We start from the raw sequence: 20,374 nt of genomic DNA, 5'->3' as shown, positions 1-20,374 counted from the left end.
TCTGGAGCCCAGGTTGGCGCTATCTCCTCCCAGAAAGGTCCCAGCCACAAAGGGCAGAAATCATTTGATAACTTAATCTTGATGAGAGAAGAGACGCCTAGGCCTGTGTACTCCAGTGATAAACGGCTGACTCAAGGAAGAGACAGGGCAACGTTTAAAACTAATACAAACTAACACGCGTAAACAAGAACTGAACGGGGGTCGTGGTAGGGGGCTGGTGTGCAGAGGGGAGACGACGGAGTCATGACAACCTGGAGGTTCCGGGGCCGGGGCTGGGGGCGGTTCTCCCCGGAGTCCCGGCTGGGAGAGCAGGCAGAGTAGCAGGAGGTGAATTTCCTAAAGCCCAGGACCGACCCTCGGACCCTCCCGATTCCTAGACTGAACTCAAAGCCGGTCCCTCCAGGCGGGGCCGGCGGCGCCCCTGGGATCGCCACCTCTCCTCCGCCCCATCGCGGGGACGGAGAAGAAGGGAGCGGGCGGTAAACCCCGGCCACGCAAGCCGCCCCCCCCGCGACCCCTTGCCTCCCTACCCGGCCCCCGTGCGGCTTCAAAGCCCGACCCTGCCTGGGGCCGGCCGCGGGCACCGACCGTCCTCCCGGCTCCTCCCGCGCCTGCAGCGCCCACCCCGGGCCGTCCCGGCGGGCGCGCGGGGGGCGCGGGCCCGGGCCCCGCGTGACGTGGGCGCCCCGGCGGGAGGGGCCGCCCGGGCGCGGGTCGAGGCGGGGGGGGCTCAGGCCGACTTATTAGGGCCCCGCCGGTCGCCGGCAGCGAGCAGACGGTCCTCGGCGAGCCGCAGGAGCCGGCGAGCGGCCCACTCCTCCCACCCCTCCGCCTGCCTCCTCCCCTCGGCTCCTCCCGCCCCCACCTCGGAGCGAGCAGCCGAGGCGCCCTCTCCCTGCCTCTTTCTCCCGCTCCCGCTCGCTCGTCCGTCTCTCTCGCTAATACTTCCCCCTGCCGTGCTCCCGGGGACCCAAGCATTCTCAGCGCTAACCTTAGGGACCCCACGGTGCGCGAAAAGCCTAGGAAAAAGCCGCTGCGGACAGAGATAGTTGGAAGCCCCTCGTCCCTCCCCCGCGCCTCTGCCGGCGCAGCCCGTGCCCGGCTCGCAGCACCTTCTTTCCTGAACACTCCGTTTGGGAGGACGGGGTGAGAAGGTGAAGTGGAAAGAACTGCAGAGCAGGGGGGGCCAGGCTCAGAGCTCAGATTTCATTTTCATTGAAGCCAAGCACGGAAGATCAGGTTTTTTTTTTTAATTCTGCATTTTTTTTTTTCCTTTTTTTCCAAGAAACTTACTTTGGGGGGGAAGGTTTTGCTCTGGGCATTTGCTTTGCCCAGCAGTTGAAAAGTGAACTCGACTCGTGATGGTTCTCCTGTCACTTTGGTTGATAGCAGCCGCTCTGGTAGAGGTTAAGACTTCAGCTGATGGACAAGTAAGTGGAAAATAATAACAATAAAAAACTCAAACCCAACCTTTTCCCCGAAACGGTTCCTCCCCCTCTTTCCCCTCCTCTCTCTCCTCCTCCCCCCTCCCACCCTTTCCCTGTTATCTGGTGCCTTCACGTCGGTGTTTTCGAGGGCTGGGCGCAGCGTGCGGGGCTTTTGGGGGTGGAGGGGGTTACATTGCACGGGAGCCCAGGCTTGTCACCCCTCGGGCTTCACTTTGCGGCATTCGGAACAATTCCCGGTGACCCGACTGCAGCTAATTCGCATCCTTGCCGGCCCATCTGGGTTTCCCCTTTCCGGAGGGCGGTGTGGGCGCTTGAATGAAGTTCTGGACGGTGGGTCCAGGATCCCAGGGCTCCGACTGCAGCAGCCGGAGTCGAGTTCGCGGGGCTTTCTCTCCTGCTCACTGACTCACAGCTTTTTTCGGGCAGCCGGAGGCGGGGGTTTCAGGAAGTCCTTGGGCCGGACAGGGAGCGATCCAGGAGACACGTGTCCTGGAGTACCGCGGCCGGGCTGGGGTTTGACAGTTGGGGAGGGGGGCCCCCGGGGACGTTTCCTGCCCTGCGTTTTCCTGGGCAGAGAGGCTGGAGGCGCCGGCCGCTCTTCTCCCCTCCCCCTCGCACAACTCCTCCTCTTTTTAAAGCGAAGTTGAGTGCTGCTCTGTTTCTTTTCGGCCCAGCCCCCACCCTTTGGAGCCTCAAGGTGAAGCCCGATGCTCTCAGAAGAGTCCTTGAGAAGGCTCGGCGGGACGAGCCGAGCCCTGTGTAGTCAATCACAGCAGCGCAGGGCCGCTGGGGCTCTGAGTACAGAATTTCTCCGTGAGTTTTTGTAGCGTCTCTTGGTCTGCTTGGTCTGACCATAGGGTGAAAAAGTAAGAGACTCGTTCTAGTTGCTGCCTGACCTCAAATCTGATCAATCAGATTTAGACTTCTGTTTTGCACGTATAAATTCGGAGACTTTGTTTTCTACGCCTGACCCAATATCTGGAGTTTTCCAAAGAGAATATTGAGTGTCAGGATTTATTTTTGCTGGCTTCGTAAATGTTAAAAGTTAAAACGAGCAAACGACACCCTGTCCCAAATTGCTGTTGCATTGGCTCGTGCTCCCCGTCACAGGAACCTTCTACAAACCGGGGTGCAGCGGTTAGGCACCAATCCCAGTCTCCGGCGTCGCCTGATTAGTCAGCTCCTGAAAAGCATTAATGGTAGAAATAAAACGCATGAGGTGATAAGATGAAACCCAGTAACTGTTTCTTTTTCTTACTTTCCCCCCTCCTTTCCAGGCTGGTAATGAAGAAATGGTGCAAATAGGTAAGCCTTATTCTCAGATGTCACTCTTATCTTGGTAGGGAATGAAGTAAGCTAAACAAAATATTGTTTCTGAAATTTCTCCCATTGATGGTTAAAGAAGTAATTGGTGGTCCAGGAACATTTCTGTTCTCTTCCTTTTTACAGAGGAGGGAGTCACTTTTCTCAGGCTGAATTGTAGTGATGTAAAAATTGTCCTGAACTGAACTGAAAAATTGTCCTACAGTTGGACTTTTCAGGTGCCAATTTATTGTCTGTCTTTGGACAAGACACTGGTGGGTACTTGAAAGGTGATGGAGGGACTGGAAGAAGATACAGAGATAAATCAAATGAAATCAACTTCTGTAAGTTTAGGTGGAACACATTTGATTAGAAGAGAAATAAAGTGTAAGAATGCTACAAAGAAGAGAAAAATAAAGTACAGATGATGGAAAGTTTTCTCTTAAAATTCTTTCCAGCTTTGAATAATCCCTCTGATGACTTTTCTTGTACCATCTGCTTTAAAATCATTCTGCTATTGTGTAAGATATGTTAGGCCTTTTGCAGATAACATCTAAAACCTCAGGACTGCCTGATGATAAAGGACTTATTCCCATTTTATGGGTGAGGAGACTGAGGCTCACAGAGTGTGTCTTGTAAAATGTCCCTCCAAAGTGCATGGTGTTTTTTTTTTGAAGCTGTTTATAATAATATATTTGTTCTGAATTCAGAGACTGAAAGTCATTTGTCAAGAAGCTGGGCTCCATTCAGTCTTTTCATACACATTTAACTTGGGTTACTTTAAAAGATCATTTTCTTTTTGGCACAGTAGTCTGTGTATTCTGTATTTGTCAAGTGATACTGTAAAGTCATCTTTTAGATGAAAAGTTTTTATTACTGCAGACTTAGTTACAAATTGTTGCCTATGTGCTGTGTGCCAGGCACAGTGCTAATTGCTTTACATGCCTTATGTCATCTATTTGTCACAACTGCACTAGGAGGTAGGGACGCATTTGTGCCTATTTTAGATTTGAAGGAAATGAAGCTTGAGAGGTTATACAGCAACCTGCTATAGTGCATAGTGGAGAGATGGGGGACTCCATAGGTGTAAACTAAATGGAGGGGCCCCAAGATCCAGGCCCAGAGGCATCTGTATGTAGCCGCCTGTCATCCTGTGTCACCGTGCCCGGCATTGTCGGAACTCCTCCTCAAGCTTAGACCTCCACAGGAAGAGGAGAACAGATGGGAGGAGACGGACTGAGAACTGCATTGAAAATACAATGTCTATGAAGAGACGTTTGTCATTTGTAGTTGATAGCATTCAGCCATCAGCATATTATCTTTTTAAAGAAGGATTTTTTCCTTTCTAACCAGTCTTCAAGCAAATAGGGAAAAGAAAGCTGTCTTACTTTTTATGTCTTAAACATTTGATTACTTAATGTCCTAACATTTCAATATGTAAATTAAAAAACTATTTTAAGATTACTCATTCTACAAGGAATAAAATATATCGCTTTGATTACCTTTTCAGATAGACTCAGCATGCTCCTATGTAAGAGGCCCTGGTTGAGACAGTGGTCCAGTCCTTTAGCTAACAGAAACTACTTTGGTAGCTCTTGTCCTCAGGGAAGAAAGGAGTACAGGTCTGCTTTACTTTGATAAGAGGGAGATGAGTAACAGCACAGAAGAGAGGTCAGGGCACTCTTAGGTTGTGTTGCTGGAGATTTATTTTCTCCTCTGCAAGTTTATTTGCTCTCAGCAAGTGCCTCTGCTTTATGAGATTTCTCTCTTTGATTATTATCCGTTTTACTTACCATTTTCAAATTGAGTTAAGGGAAGAAATATAAATGAAAGCAGACTTGACTCATGAATCCTGTGATAGCAAAAGTGTATCATTTGGCTTATAATCATTTGTGTTTTCTTAAGAGGGATTTAAAATTTTATTTGTAAAATATATTTTAAAAATTTGATGTGCAGTTATGAGATTTCATTCTCCTGTCCCTGTGCATCAAGGGATTGCTAACCTGGAGGTTTGGTAAAGCGTGCTTTTCTGCATATAATTAAGTAGTTTTTTTCCAGTAATTGATTGAAAAGTAGTTTTGAATAACTTATTAGGAAAGACTAATAAGTTTAGAAAAATTAATGAATTTATATTTATTGATCTACAAATTGGTTAGGTAAAATTCCACGTTTCAGAATAATTTGTGAATGTCTCAGGAAGAGTAAATATAAATTAATAAGAGACCACAAATTGTTAGGAAGCTAAATTTAAAAAATACTTTCTATATATATATACACACACATGCAGGTGGTGAATATAAGCATACACTTTGCTGATTCTTCATGAAGGGAACACTTCTAGGTGACCAGCGCCTGGACCAATAAGAACATTACTAGTGCTTTGTGTCACTTTCCTAGCAGTATCCCTGTATGAAAGGTGACTTCTAATAGGATAGATTAATTTTGCCAGTTTTTAAATGCTTTTTATAAACAAAAATAATGTACACTTTTTAGCATTTGCCTTAGGAAACCAATTTTAAAAATATATATCTGATGTGCTTCAATCCCCTAGACTAGGAAGGCTTTTATTTAGTTGGGGAGAGGGCAGTCTGTGATGGGGGCAGGTTGGAATGTATACAGATGTCACCTATGAAATGTGGAGAGGGCAGTCTGTGATGGGGGCAGGTCGGAGTATATACAGATGTCACCCATGAAGTGTGGAGAAGGGCAGTCTGTGATGGGGGCAAACTGGAGTGTATACAAATGTCACCCATCAAGTGTGGAGAGGGCAGTCTTTGATGGGGGCAGGTTGGAGTGTATACAGGTGTCATTCATTAAGTGTGGAGTAGGAGATATGGCTCCTTTACATTTTTCTCCACCCAATGGAAGAATGCCCTTTTGGTAGGTGGGAAAGTATGTTCGGCTCTCAGGAAAACAGGCAAATAAATAAGTTTTGATCTGTGATCTAGTTCTCTTCTCTTTTGTTCACCAGAGAGGAGCTGTCTGCCTGGTGGTATAGTCAGTAAGTCATGTCCGACTCTTTGCGACCTCAAGGACTGTAGCCCACCAGGCTGCTCTGTCCATGGGATTTCCCAGGCAAGAATACTGGAGTGGGTTGCTGTGTCTTTCTTCAGAGGATCTTCCTGACCTAGGAATAGAGCTTTCATCTCCTGCATTACTCATAGATTCTTTACTGCTGAGCCACCAGGGAAGCCTCATCTACCTGTCTGCACCCATGCATGCATATATACTCCCATGCATGCATATATACACCCATGCATACATATATACACCCATGCATACATATATACACCCATGAATACATATACACACCCATGAATACATATACACACCCATGCATACATATACACACCCATGCACACATATCTACACCCATGCACGCATATCTACACCCATGCATGCATATCTACACCCATGTATACATATATACACCCATGCATGCACATGTACACTCATGCATGCATATGCACACCCATACATGCATATGTACACCCATGCATATATATGTACACCCATGCATACATATATACACCCATGCATGCACATGTACACTCATGCATGCATATGCACACCCATACATGCATATGTACACCCATGCATACATATGTACACCCATGCATACATATATACACCCATGAATACATATACACACCCATGTATACATATACACACCCATGCATACATATACACACCCATGCAGACATATATACACCCATGCATGCATATCTACACCCATGCATGCATATCTACACCCATGTATACATATATACACCCATGCATGCACATGTACACTCATGCATGCATATGTACACCCATACATGCATATGTATACCCATGCATACATATGTACACCCATGTATACATATATACACCCATGCATGCATATATACACCCATGAATGCATATATACACCCATGCATGCATGTATATACCCATGTATATATATATACACCCATGTATACATATATACACCCGTGCATGCATATATACACCCATGTATGCATATATACACCCATACATGCATGTATACACCCATGTATACATATATACACTCATGTATACATATATACACCCATGCATACATATATACACCCATGTATTCATGGGGTCACAAAGAGTCGGACACGACTGAGCAACTGAACTGAACTGATACATATATATACCTATGTATACATATATACACCCATGAATACATGCATACACAGTATATGTGTGTGCTCAGTCTCTCAGTCATGTCTGACTTTGTGACCCTTTGGACTGTAGCCCACCAGGCGCTTCTGCCCATGGAATTTTTCAGGCAAGAATACTGGAGTGGATTGCTATTTCCTCTTCCAGAGGATCTTCCCGACACAGGGATAGAACCCGTGTTCTCCTGCATTGCAGGCAGATTGTTTACCACTGAGCCATCAGGGAAGCCCATACACAGTATATACATACACCCATGTATACACATACATACATACATCCACATATATGCACACACACATACGTTTGTGCACACACATACATATAGGTGCATGTTTGAATGTGTGTGCACTGTGTATACATGTGTAAGTGTGTTTCATGAGATAGGTAGCATGCTTCTGTGACATACCAGGGAACTCTCATTTCTGACTCAGACTATGGCCTTGGTAGGTTGCCTAGGGTAATTGTGGGTAGCTCTCTGGCTGGCCTGATGGGATAAAGAGGTTTGCTCTGTGACACATGTGGCTTAGGAAATAATCATAGTTCTGTAGAAATTCGAGAATCTGAAAAAGAATTCTCTGAGTCCTTTTGTTTCATACACCATGGCTTTGAGATCACTTGAATATCATCAGATGAAAAACCACTGTGAGGCTTTGGTGTTCAGCCACCTTCCCTCTCCCCCTGTCCCATCCCACCCCCTCCCCTGCTCTTGGAATTGGGGCATGTCAATCTTTTTCTGCCCTATTACTGTTTCCAGTTTCAAATTCCATTGTGTTTCATCCTTAACCAAATACAGTTGCTAATCTTATACTCTCAGATATCTGGTTTCCTGAGAAATAATTTTTCATCATTTATAGGCACTCATTTCAAAGTGAAGTGTGAGTCACTCTATCTTCTCCTTGGTGTAGAATAAGTAGAATAAGTGTTTCCACTAATGTAGACCTTGAGAGAGCAAAGACTGTCTTGAAGACTGCTGTATCTATCTCCTGCACGTAAACAGGGCTTGGTACCTTGTGATTCTCAAATATTTGTTGTCTGGTGCATAGATCTAGTAACCAGGTTATTGGCATATTAGGATTTGCCTGTGTTCTGGTTTTCTTAAAATATTCTTGTTCTGTGCCCCTCTCCAGATTTAATTGATCCCTAGGAAAATGAGGATAGAGACAATGGATGTACAATTAATCATTCAGTGTTATCAAAGCTCCTTGTGACTTCCTTTTTCATTCCACAAAGCCAAGGACTTAGGCTTATTGGTTTTTGTGTTTGTGTTCCACAAGTGTTTGTCAAATTGAATCAAATTATGTTCTAGTTTGAAATGTCCGCTAATTTTGCCCTGAAGTTGATTTGGGATAACTTGCCATGTTTCTGGCATCAGTGGAAATAAGATAAACAACAATCGAAATCTGTCAATCCAGTTTGCCAGCAGCAACACTAAAAATGTGGTCTAAAGGAAGTTTAACGGGATCCCTTGTAAACTTTAGAACTTCCGCCACCTAAGCCATTGATCTTCTCTGTAACTAAAGATCATACACTTGACTACTGATTTAGCTCCTATCCCACCATTAAGCACCATAATGATCTAAGTTAAGTGTTTTAAGTGTCTTATGTAAAGATGTTATTAGATGAAGTATGTTACCTATCACTGGCAACCTATTGCTCTTTAGCTGAACTGTTTCTTCCCCATACTTCAGTTTTCTTTTGTCATTGTACCATATAATCATGATATTGCTCAGAAATGTTATGAAATCTCCAGGGTCACCTCTGTTTCCAGGATGATTATCTTTAAGCACTCTTTGCTTATGGGTAGCCAACCCAGATTACCTTGGAAATCCATCAAGGACAGTTCCAAATTGCCTGCTGAAATCATGAGTGGTTTCAATATGAAGAGTGTGGTTATACTGCTTGGACTGAATCTATTGACAGTGAGGACTTAAATGGAACCCCAGTGCTTCCTCAAAAAGGATTGCTATTACCAGAATTTGGGGAACTCTCATCTTACATTTCTGCTAATAAGAGATCAGCTTTTACTTTTAAGCTGTACTACTTCTATTCTAAGTTGTTGAATTGTGCTTTTTAATCAGTTATGGTTCTGATTATAGATGCTTTTCACGTGCCCCTTGTGGTTATCTTCTTTTTCTGTATTCCCCAGGCTTTAGACAATCATTCCAGATATCAAGCTCTTGTTATAACTTAGAATATTCTTGTTCAGTCTTCTTTTAATACACAGATTGTGGGTTTTTTTGTGTACCTGTTTTTTGTTTTAATATTTTAGTATAATTTTCCATATCATTACAAACCCCTCATAAGCATCATTAGTTAACCTTAATTTATGTGATCATTTCCCTAATGGCCTCCACCTTCTTATGATAATGAATGTTGCCACACAGTGTTGTATGCAGATTATTGTTCACATTTCCAGTGACTACTTCTGGAGAGAGTCCTAGAAGTTGATTCCTGAGTAAAACCAAATTAACAGGGTGCATTTTGACAAGTGACTTTTGAAGAAGTTTCTAAGACCCAAATTCTGACTAGCAATATATAGGAAAGTGTTGATTTAAAATGTTTTAATTTTAGATTTGGTTCTGCTCTTCTTGATGTTTGAACATACTGTTTAAATATTTGGTTATTAGTCTCTGAAAGATTCAATGAATTAATCATTTTTTTAGTTATCAAGTACATCCAAATGTGAACCATTATGGAGAAGGGAAAGGCTACCCACTCCAATATTCTGGCCTGGAGGATTCCATGAATAGTATAGTCCATGGGGTTGCAAAGAGTTAGACACCACTCTGCGATTTTCACTTTCACTTTCATGTTATAAAAAGGTTTTGTAATTTTATCAGTACTGGAGGACGATTTGTCCACCTCCTAGAACAGAATTTGAGAGGTGTATATTCTTTAGAATGCCTAGTAAAGAGCAGGACGTTTCCTAGCTTAGGAGTCTCTGTTCCCACATGTAATTGATCCATCCTAATTTTCCGAATATGTTTACACATTTTGCTGACTCACTGTAAAGCCCTAGGAGAGATTTTATGGTAAAATGTCAGTATCTTGTGTATAAAAACGAGTGCCACAAATTCAGCATGATGAATCTTTTTGGAATTTAGAACAAATTGTGAGCAGCATGAAATAGTCAGTCTTGTTCTCAAAGTGACTGATAAAACAAAAAGAGTATTTAGGAAACTTTTAGAAAGTAAAGTAGGATTAAACGTATGGATCTTGAAATATTTGGATGATAAATCACATTGCCTACATTTTTTTTCATATTTAATACATATATTTTTGGATGTATTAATGCACACAAATAAAGATAAAAGAGTGATTGAAATGATTATTCATGTAAACTTCCATTCTCTTTCTTTTATATGGAAAACCCTTTGTTTTTTAAAAGTAGAGTCCATTCCTTAATCTAAAATCTAACCAGTGTATGGATTTGTTGATCAGTCGCTCAGTCGTGTCCAGCTTTTTGTGATCCCATGGACTGCAACACACCAGGCTTCCCTGTCCTTCACCATCTCCCAGAACTTGTTCAAACTCATGTCCATTGATGCATTGATTCTCAGAGATGATCCAACCATCTCATTCTCAGTCGTCCCCTTTTCCTCCTGCCTTCAATCTTTCCCAGTATCAGGGTCTTTTCTAATGAGTGGGCTTTTCATACCAGGTGGCCAAAGTATTGGAGCCTCAGCTTTAGCATCAGTCCTTCCGATGAATATTTAGGATTGATTTCCTTTAGGACTGACTAGTTTGATCTCTTTGCAGTCCACGGGACTCTCAAGAGTCTGCTCTTAGAGGACCAACTAATATTCGTTTCCTCTCCTCTGTCAAATGGTCCAGAGTACAGATACTTTTCACTGTGTGGTTTAAAGTCCTGACTGTACCACTTAACTGATGGTAAGTCACCATCACCACTTAAACTGATGACCTTAACCTGTAAAAGTATCCTTGTCTTATATGTGACAGAAGTATTCTATTTCATAGAACTTTAAAGGATTCATATAATGCTGCCACATGGTAAGCCAGATTGAATAATAGGTATTATTATTACCTATTACCTATAGGTATGTCTTAGTCTTGTGCTTTTTAAAAAAACACTTTTACTCAAGAAGAGCTGCCTCGCACTAATCCCTACATTTCTGATAGGTCTGCCAGCCACCATGGCTTTCCAGGTATCTTAATTTAGTATGTCACGGACTTGTACGCTATCCAGCCACTCAACTTACCATGTGACAGCTCTTTAAGAGTTCTATTTTCATGTATTAGCTTCATGTTGGCATTTCAACATAGTGTTGCTTAACTCATTGGAATATAGTAGTAGAGGGAGGAGTTGAATAAGGAATAGTGCAGAAACAGTTATTCCATGTGGATTCCACACCAACTGTATTTTGTGTATACTGGACATAATTCTTTCTTCATTTCACTTTATTTATTGAAATTCCTTTTTTCCATTTCACTGAGCAAAAGTTCCTATATTAATCATAACTCCTTGGGATGCAAAAAACAGGAACCCAGTTGATAGTGATTCGGTTCAGTCAGTATAGTCGCTCAGTCGTGTCCGACTCTTTTCGACCCCATGAATCACAGCACGGCAGGCCTCCCTGTCCATCACCAACTCCCGGAGTTCACTCAAACTCATGTCCATCGAGTCGCTGATGCCATCCAGCCATCTCATTCTCTGTCGTCCCCTTCTCCTCCTGCCCCCAATCCTTCCCAGCATCAGAGTCTTTTCCATTGAGTCAACTCATCGCATGAGGTGGCCAAAGTATTGCAGTTTCAGCTTTAGCATCAGTCCTTCCAATGAATACCCAGGACTGATCTCCTTTAGAATGGACTGGTTGGACCTCCTTGCAGTCCAAGGGACTCTCAAGAGTCTTCTCCAGCACCACAGTTCAAAAGCATCAATTCTTCTGCGCTCAGCTTTCTTCACAGTCCAACTCTCACATCCATACATGACCACTGGAAAAACCATAGCCTTGACTAGACGGACCTTGGTTGGCAAAGTAATGTCTCTGCTTTTTAATATACTATCTAGGTTGGTCATAACTTTCCTTCCAAGGAGTAAGCGTCTTTTAATTTCATGGTTGCAATGAGCATCCGCAGTGATTTTGGAGCCCCAAAAAACAAAGTCAGCCACTGTTTCCACTGTTTCCCCATCTATTTGCCATGAAATGATGGGACCAGATGCCATGATCTTCATTTTCTGAATGTTGAGCTTCAAGCCAACCTTTTCACTCTCCTCTTTCACTTTCCTCAAGAGGCTTTTGAGTTCCTCTTCACTTTCTGCCATAAGGGTGGTGTCATCTGCATATCTGAGGTTATTGATATTTCTCCTGGCAATCTTGATTCCAGCTTGTGCTTCTTCCAGCCCAGTATTCCTCATGATGTACTCTGCATATAAGTTAAATAAGGAAGACAAAATTGATCAGATAATCAAAATCAGGTATAGCTGGATTTAGGTCTCAAATACTGTCAAAAATCAATCTCTCTTTCCCCCCATTCCTCCTTTGCCTCTCCTTCTCTCCTCCTCCATCCCTTTTCTCCCTTCCCCTCTCTCTTCCTTCTCTCTTTCTTTCTCTCTCATTTTCCCTTTGCATTGGCTTTATTTCTCTAGTAGCATAAGATTGTGACCATCCAAGATCCAAGTTGTGGCAAAGACCATCACCAGCAACTCTAGGCTATCATTCTACCTTTCACCCCACTAGACAAGACACTTCTGTTTTGGCAGCTCCAGTAGTAGTTCCTGGTAAAGCTTTTATTGGCTACTCGGCTTGAATCATATGTTGTATTTTTATCATTAGGTGTGGAAAACCGTTCAGTGAATGTGTGTCCACCAGAGCTGCCCCTGTCATGACAGTCCACTTAGTTTCCTGATTTACATCCTAGCCTAAGCCTGGAGCCCTCTCCACCTAAGCCTGGAGCCCTCTCCACCTAAGCCTGGAGCCCTCTCCTGAACCCCATGCTTGCAGATCCTTCACCACAATATTTACTATTGACAGTCCTCTTCCTTGGCAATTGGCACAGACATCCCAGAGAAAAGAAATGGAACAGTCAAAAAGAGTCTAAAATGTTATATCTTGGGATGGAGGGAATTGGGTTGCTGCTAACACATGGAAAAGTTCCTTTTTTGTTGTCTTTACCAGTATTAATTAGATGTGCATGTGCCAGGCTCTTGCCAAAGGAAAAAAAAAAGCTTATTTTCAAGCCATGCCTGGTGCTCAGTGAGGCAGTGCTCAGATTAGCCTGGATTGAGATGTTTCATTCTTGATGTACAGGGACTGAGAGTGTAGCGTGAGACAGTTAACCTGAGGGAAAACTGAGGTTCAATTAAAGAACAAGAGGGGATGGATGCTGGGAGTCATAAATGTCCAATAACACCACAGCTGTGAGGACTTCCAGTACTTTGAGATGGGAACTGGTGGCTGTGGCCGGCAGAGGAAAAGACCCCCAGATGTCTGTATCTAAATTCCTGGAAGCTGTAAATACATCACGTGGCAAAGAGGGATTAAGTCTTCAGATGGAGTTAAGGTTGGTTATTTCATATCAGATGGTTTTTCATACTTTTTGTCAAACCATGAACCAGACTATTTTAGATTTGGAAAAAATAATTACCACAAGTAAGATTTCAGTGAAAACCTTTAAAGCTGCTATCCACATTTCTTATCGGTCATATTTTCCTCAGCCTTTGGCCCTGGGGATAAATGCTACTTTTCCTGGCTTTAAATTCTAGACTCAATATTAGTCTCTAAAAGTATTATCCATCAAAAAATTGTAAGATGTACGAGAAATATTAATTTTTAGAATGTCTGATTTTTCTCTTGTGTCTGTAAAGTTTCCAATGATGATAAATGTAACCAGTAAAAGTGCTTCTTAAAAACTGAGATTGAAACGTTAAGATTTTGGCATTTGGGCCTCACTTAATAAAGTAAAGGAGCATCCCAGGTGACACAGTGGTAAAGAATCCATCTGAAATGCAGGAGACACAAGAGACGGGGGTTCGATCCCAGGTTGGGAAGATCTCTTGGTGGAGGAAATGGCAACCCTCCGCAGTATTCTTGCCTGAAAAATCCCATGGAGCCAGGTGGGCTATAGTCTTTGGGATCTCAAAGAGTTAGCCATGACTGAGTGACTGAGCACACACACAGCACAGCACCAAAAAAAAAAAAAAAACTCGTTAGCCTGTTATTGATTATTTGATCATTTTAAGATGAAGCAAACAAAGAAAATACTTGGATATATTTCTGCAAAATAGTTTTTCTTTTCTTAAAATATCTCCTCTTACCTGATTTCATGTTTTGGAATGCTAAAGAATGTGCTGTTCTTTCCTAAATGACTCTCTTGAACATAAACATTGTGCAATTGTTTATGAAAAAGCCAGATTTTTTAAAAAATGAGAAGAATTTTGAAGTTCACAAGTATTTGTTCTTTCTTAATAATGAGTATAAAAAAACGCAACCCCCCCAAGAGTTGTGAAAATAGGTTTGCAACTAAACTAAAAGACATCAAAGTGTTTCTCTGCCTTGTGGTGATAACAGCTTAGAGGAGATGAAGTGAGGAAAAAGGAATTTGGCTGCATTCAGAATTTCAGTCTGTTATCATGATTAGTTTTTAATTGCCTTTGAGAGAAGATGTGTCCCCATCTCCGTTGGTGTTTACAGCCTGGGTGAGGCCTCTGGCATGTGATGTCCTCTTAATGTCCACTCTTCACCCCACTCACATCTCTCTTGGAACAGCTGGCCCCTGTCATTTCTGATGAAATTCATTCTCTTACCCTTGGCTCAGGATTTGGAAATGTTGTTGTTGGAGCGGCTTCTTGAGCAAATCTTGAAAAGGCTTATTTGATTTCATTCTTGTGGCCAGATTGTTGCATACTGAGAATTTATACCTGATAAAGGAAATTGCCTGTGTGACTGCCTCTATAGTAGGGCAATCAGCCAATTCGTGGGAGAGAATCCCAGTCTCTGACTTGGGTAATGGAGCATAGGTTCATAGAACAAGTCTGGACTTCAGGCCACTTGGTGTCATGGCATTCAATATCCCTCCTAACCATCAGAAACAATAGCTTGGGTTGGGAATGGAGATGGGAGAGGCCCGAGGGGAGCTGGGACACAAGTGACTTCCTTCTTGTATAGCTCTAGCTGGATGGGGATAGTAGCAGCAGCTAACTTTACATTTACTGAGATGTTCTTAGATGGACCAAGCCCTTTATGTGGTTTTATCTCTTCTTCCTATTTTATAGGTAACCTGTCTGAGCCTTGTATTTTTGTGATTTGTTTGCAGGATGCCAAAGAGCACATCAGCTTGAAACCAGCATTCAAATGCTGTGCTTTTTGACTCCAGACTTTTCATATACAACCATCATATCCTACTTCCTTATTTACTTGGGAACTAAAGCCACGTTGGGCTTCCCAGGTGGCACTAGTGGTAAAGAACCCACCTGAGTGCAGGAAACATAAGAAACACGGATTCGATACCTGAGTTGGGAAGATCCCTGGGAGAAGGACATGGCAGTCCACTCCAGTATTCTTGCTTTGAGAATCCCATGGACGGAGGAGCCTGGCAGGTTTCAGATCATAGGGTTGCAAAGAGTCAGACATGACTGAAACAACTTAATACGCAAAGCTGCATTGCATCAATCACAAGTATTCCAATATTCTGTGTGCCTGGGGTAGCTTTGGTTTTAATTAGATCAGCTAAAAATTGCTGTGATACATGAGAACATTATTCTGCAGCCATTCTTGGTCATAACACTGTTGATTATACTACTGAAGGCTTCTTTTCTCTTGCTGTTCTAGATTATGGTCTTCGTAATGTGCTGGGGACATCTAGTCTCCTCTGGGAGACCTTTGTGTAGTGTCCTACAACATATTTAGAAGGATACCAAGCTGCCTGTCCTCAGTTGTGAGCGCATGTGGCCAAATGCGTGAAGGCGTTAAGATGATCCCAACGCCTGGGTCATGGGGTCATGCTGCGAGAGCCCTCCCCCCAGGAATCCCCACTTCCAAAAACAGATGTTAATTTCTCTTTTCCCTGAAGACTGGTGTACACTGGGGATATTTAAACACATTTAACATCACACTTCTGTCCCCAAATTGCTTAAAATCTCTGAAGGATATGACATCGACATGTAACTTTTCACCCATAGGGATTTATTTTATAACTGTTATGCAGACAGTGTATGACAGAGCTAGGAAGCTTAGACCATGAAGTCTGTACTTTAAGGCAAGTAAGCAGGGAAGTTTTCTTGGAAAAACTGGGACTTGAGAAAGGCTGTGAGGCCTGGATTAGATTTGAGTAGATGGATAGAAAGCAACAGACCTTTCAATGCAGTAGGGTGCAGGAGTCTCTAAAGGCAAGAGTGATTAATCAGTCGTGTGATTAAGGTGTAGTGAGCACATTAGCATGTTTCTTTAGGTAATAGGGGCGATGATATCAAAAAGAAGTTAGGGGCAGAATGCAGAGAGCCTTAAATGACGACTTAAGTTTTTGATTCAGGCTAAATTACCTAACTTTGAGTTTCAGTTTCTTATGTGTGAAGTGAGGGGATTTGATTAGTAGATAGTATCCTAAGCAATTTTCAGGTCTGACTTAGAAATAAAAGTATCAGTTTTCTAATTAATCTTATCCTGAAATAATGATCAACTAGTCGAAACTATTCAGGAAAAAATAACAGGGTAATATTAATACCTAACACTTATTGAGCCCTTCCTAAGTGCTGGATACTGTATCCAGCACTTTGGATTAGGCCTTTCAGTTCTTATAGCAAGTCTATGAATTAAAGTCTATTTCTCTAATTTTTTCAGGTGAGTGATGACATAAAAAGTCTTAGTGTCCAGAATCACAATTAAACATACTCCTCTGACCTGCCTGGTCTGAACATGTTGAGAACTATCTCAATCTGAAAACATGGTTAAAAGATCTCTTACAAAAGAGGCCAGGGTGAAGCACAAGGCTCTCGCAGGGGCAGGCAGTGGGCCAGCTGACAGGACACCTTACCCCATGTCAGTGTGTCAGGAGTGCTGGGCTGAGACTGGGCCTGAACTGGGGTAGGGAGACCTGAAGTGAAAGAGAACAGGGTCCTTATCAGAAAGGACAGGGTGCTTAACAGGGTCCTTCCTTCCCGGGAAGAATGAGGATGAGGGCATGCTGAGCTTCACAGGCTGCTTATTTTTCCCAGACTGGCTATTCACATCCATCATGCCTCTTCACTGGGGAAGAGTGAGTTAAGGAGGGCAGAGAGGCCGGGATATTCAGAGAAAAATCTTCCCTCACAGAGAATGGCGGCAGGTGAAAGGCATTGCATCCCTACCTTAAGAAAACATGATGTTTTCTACTTGAGATACCTTAGTTGTAAGAAAGAGGCAAGGATGAGATGGTTTTTCAAGGTCGTCTTTATTTTTGACTGTGTGGTTATAATTTTATGAATATCCAAAGGGATTGCAGAGGAGGGGCTAATTTCCTGCTTCTGGTTCCTCAGTATGAGGGGGCTCTGTGTTTGCATTCCAGGAGGTCTGTTTTAATGATTAGATACACTTTTGTTGTTGTTCTTAGTGGCTTAAAATGTCAGTTCAGGATATTGTGAAATGTTTGAATTTATAGGCCAGCAGACACCATGAGAAATATCCCCCACATTTTCAAGCAGATTCGGGCTACAGAGGGCTACAAACTTGTGTGGTTTGCTGTCATCGATCACTTGATGATAATTACTATTTGGGGAAAAGAGGACACATTCTAATTTTTGGTGCTTCTTTAAGCTCAAGTTGCTCTCATTTATTCATTTGCAGATATTTATTGGGTGGCTTTAGAGTCAGTTTTAGGCACTGGAGAACTATAGTGAGGAAAGCAGATACAAATTCCTACCCCCTGAAGCTTGGATGCTAGCAGGTGTAAAGAAACAAGGGTTTTCTTGGTGGCTCAGATGGTAAAGAATCTGCCTGCAATGCAGGAGTCCCAGGATTGATCCCTGGGTTGGGCAGATCCCTTGAGAAGGGAATGGCAACCCACTCCAATATTCTTGCCTGGAGAATTCCACAGACAGAGAATCCTTGTGGGCTATAGTCCATGGGGTTGCAAAGCGTCGGACATGACTGAGTGACTAAGCATGCACATTAAGAAGTGATCAAACAGACATATATAAAATATATAGTATGTGAGTTGGTGACAAGTTTTGTGGAGAAAAGTAAAATGCAGAAGCAAGATGACACAGTTCCTGGGATCAGGAAAGACAATGGGAGGGCCAAGTTTAAGTGAAGACCTGAAGGCATGGAGGGCTGAGCCATGCAGTTGTCAGGGGAAGATATTTTGGTAGAGGAAATGGTGAGTGCAGTGACCTTGAGACGTGAAAATTCCCAGTGCTGGACCTTGCAAGCCATTTTACTCTGAGTGAAATGAGTTTTGAGGAGAAGGGTGACGTGATCTTCCATTTGTATTCCTCTGGCTCTGGTTTGAGGATGACTTGTGAAGGGGAACGTGGTGGTTTGGACTAGGATAGCAGTAGGGGAGGTGGTGAGCAGTCATCAGAGTCTGGATTTTTTTGAAGGTAGAGTCAGTAAAATTTGTTAAAAAATGTTGTGTGTGGTATGAGAAGAATTAAGGATGATTTAGTTGAGTTTTTGGTCTGAGTAACTGGGAGGATGGAGTTGCCATCTACTGACATGGTGAGAAGGTGCAGGTTTGGGAGTGGGAAGGTTGGAAGTTTACTTTTGGATGTGTTGATGTGCCTAGTGACTATGCACAGGGAGAGGATCCAGAGGCAACTGAATTGATGAGAGAGGAACTTATGGAGGAATCCTGGGCTGGAGATATACAATGGTGAAGGCATTCGAAGTCGTGAGACAGAGTACGCCACGCCAGGGAGGGCACATGCAGAAGAGGAGTCTGTGACCAAGTCGTGCAGCACTCCAGTGTGTATCAGTCATGGGAATAGAGGGATGTGAGAAGGGAGAACGAGAAGAGGAGACCACCGAGGAAAAGATGAGAACCAGTAGAGAATGGAGTTTTGGAAGCTAAAGAAAGGGGGTGTTTCTTAGGAAAGAGAAACCGAGCAAGTCAGAAGATGGAGTCTGGACCATGGGTTTTAGCACTGTGGAGTTACTAGTGACTTTGACAAGAGCATGATTGGACTGGGTTCAAGAAAGAGCAAGATTGGGAAGAGAGGATTTGGAGAAATCTAATACAGTCAATTTTTTTTAAGAAATGTTTTGCTATAAAGGACAGCGAAGTAATAGGAAATTAGCTAGAGATGAATGTGGCATCAAGGTTTTTGTGTGTTTGCTAAAGATGGGAAATATGGCAACTTTATTTGCTGGTGGGGACAATCTAGTGATGGGGAAAATTGATGAGCAAAGAAAGAGAGGACAGTAGGTGAAGCTGTCTTGCTAAGGCAAGAGGGGCTAGGTTGTGTACACGAGTGGAGGCTTTGCTCCTAAGTAAGATCACAGATAGTTCATCCATACTGGGGATAGGAGAGCAGGACAGACCGGGCTTGCAGAGATGCCAGTGGGTTGTATCAAAATTCACTGCTTCTAAGTCATGCTTGGGTAGTTAGTGACCAGTGTGGCTTTACCGTGGCCCTGGATCTCTGTGCTTATGGAACTTATGGCTCACACAAACCTTTACATGCCTATAACTGTGGCCCTTCAGCCATCTGGGATGACAGTTGTAGAGTCTTGCACTTTATTTATGCTTTTTTGGCTACATCACAGGGATGTGGGATCTTAGTTCCCAGACAGGGATCAAACCCATGTCCCTTGCATTGGAAGCTCAGACTCTTAACCACTGGACCACCAGGGAAGTCCCTAGTTTTGCATTTTAAAATTGCACGTGGGTAATATTTTAATAAGTAGCTATTTTACATTTAAGTTAAAATAGTTAAAACTTGCAGAATCCTTTGGATTTAAATTTTAATCTCATTTAAATCTCTCCTATGACGTTAGAACTATTACTAACCTCTAGTTAACAATTGAGGAAGCTGAGCCTTTAGAAAAAAAAACTTGCTCAAGTTCACGTGTTGACTTGCTGCTTTTTGACACTATAATCTGTTCCTTGACCATATGCTGTATTGCTTTGTGAAGTATTTGGTACTGTGAAATGTTTCATTTCTGAATGCAGTAAGTTAACATTGGTTTGCATATGTGATTGTAGCATGAGATTACCATTGATAACTTTGAGCTTTACCCACCTATCCCTTTATTTTTCTCCCCAAGAGCTAGAATTTAAGAGCCTTTTACAAAGTTTTTGAAGCTGCAGTAGAGGCAAAATTGGTTGGTTAGCTTCAGATAGACCATCAGCATTCTTGTTTTCCTTTATAAGTCAGGTCTTCAATTAGAAATTGCCAGCAAGATATTCCCTCTATTCTGAATGAGAGTGTGATCTTCAGTGTCAAGGTGATCAGAATTGAAAATTTTCTTTGGCTCCTTGTTTGCTATGTGTCAGGCTTTCTA

General features: G+C 42.8%; 1 protein-coding gene across 1 annotated transcript in view; it reads left to right on the top strand.

Moving 5' to 3' along the window:
* Positions 1-807: 807 nt before the first annotated feature.
* The window catches only part of ADAMTS3 (ADAM metallopeptidase with thrombospondin type 1 motif 3), a 279,556-nt gene continuing 259,989 nt past the window's right edge, over positions 808-20,374 (top strand). The window contains exons 1-2 of the mRNA XM_055434158.2: positions 808-1,430; positions 2,726-2,753. Coding sequence (XP_055290133.2) covers positions 1,362-1,430; positions 2,726-2,753 — 97 coding nt within the window. The 5' untranslated portion in view covers positions 808-1,361. The remainder of the gene's footprint in view (positions 1,431-2,725; positions 2,754-20,374) is intronic.

This window comes from Moschus berezovskii, chromosome 5 (assembly GCF_049115385.1).
Source record: "Moschus berezovskii isolate FMDL1 chromosome 5, NW_MosBer_1.0, whole genome shotgun sequence".
In the NCBI taxonomy this organism is placed as follows: domain Eukaryota; kingdom Metazoa; phylum Chordata; class Mammalia; order Artiodactyla; family Moschidae; genus Moschus; species Moschus berezovskii.
The sequence above is the reverse complement of the archived record's forward strand: the minus strand, read 5'-3'. Positions and strand labels throughout refer to the sequence as shown.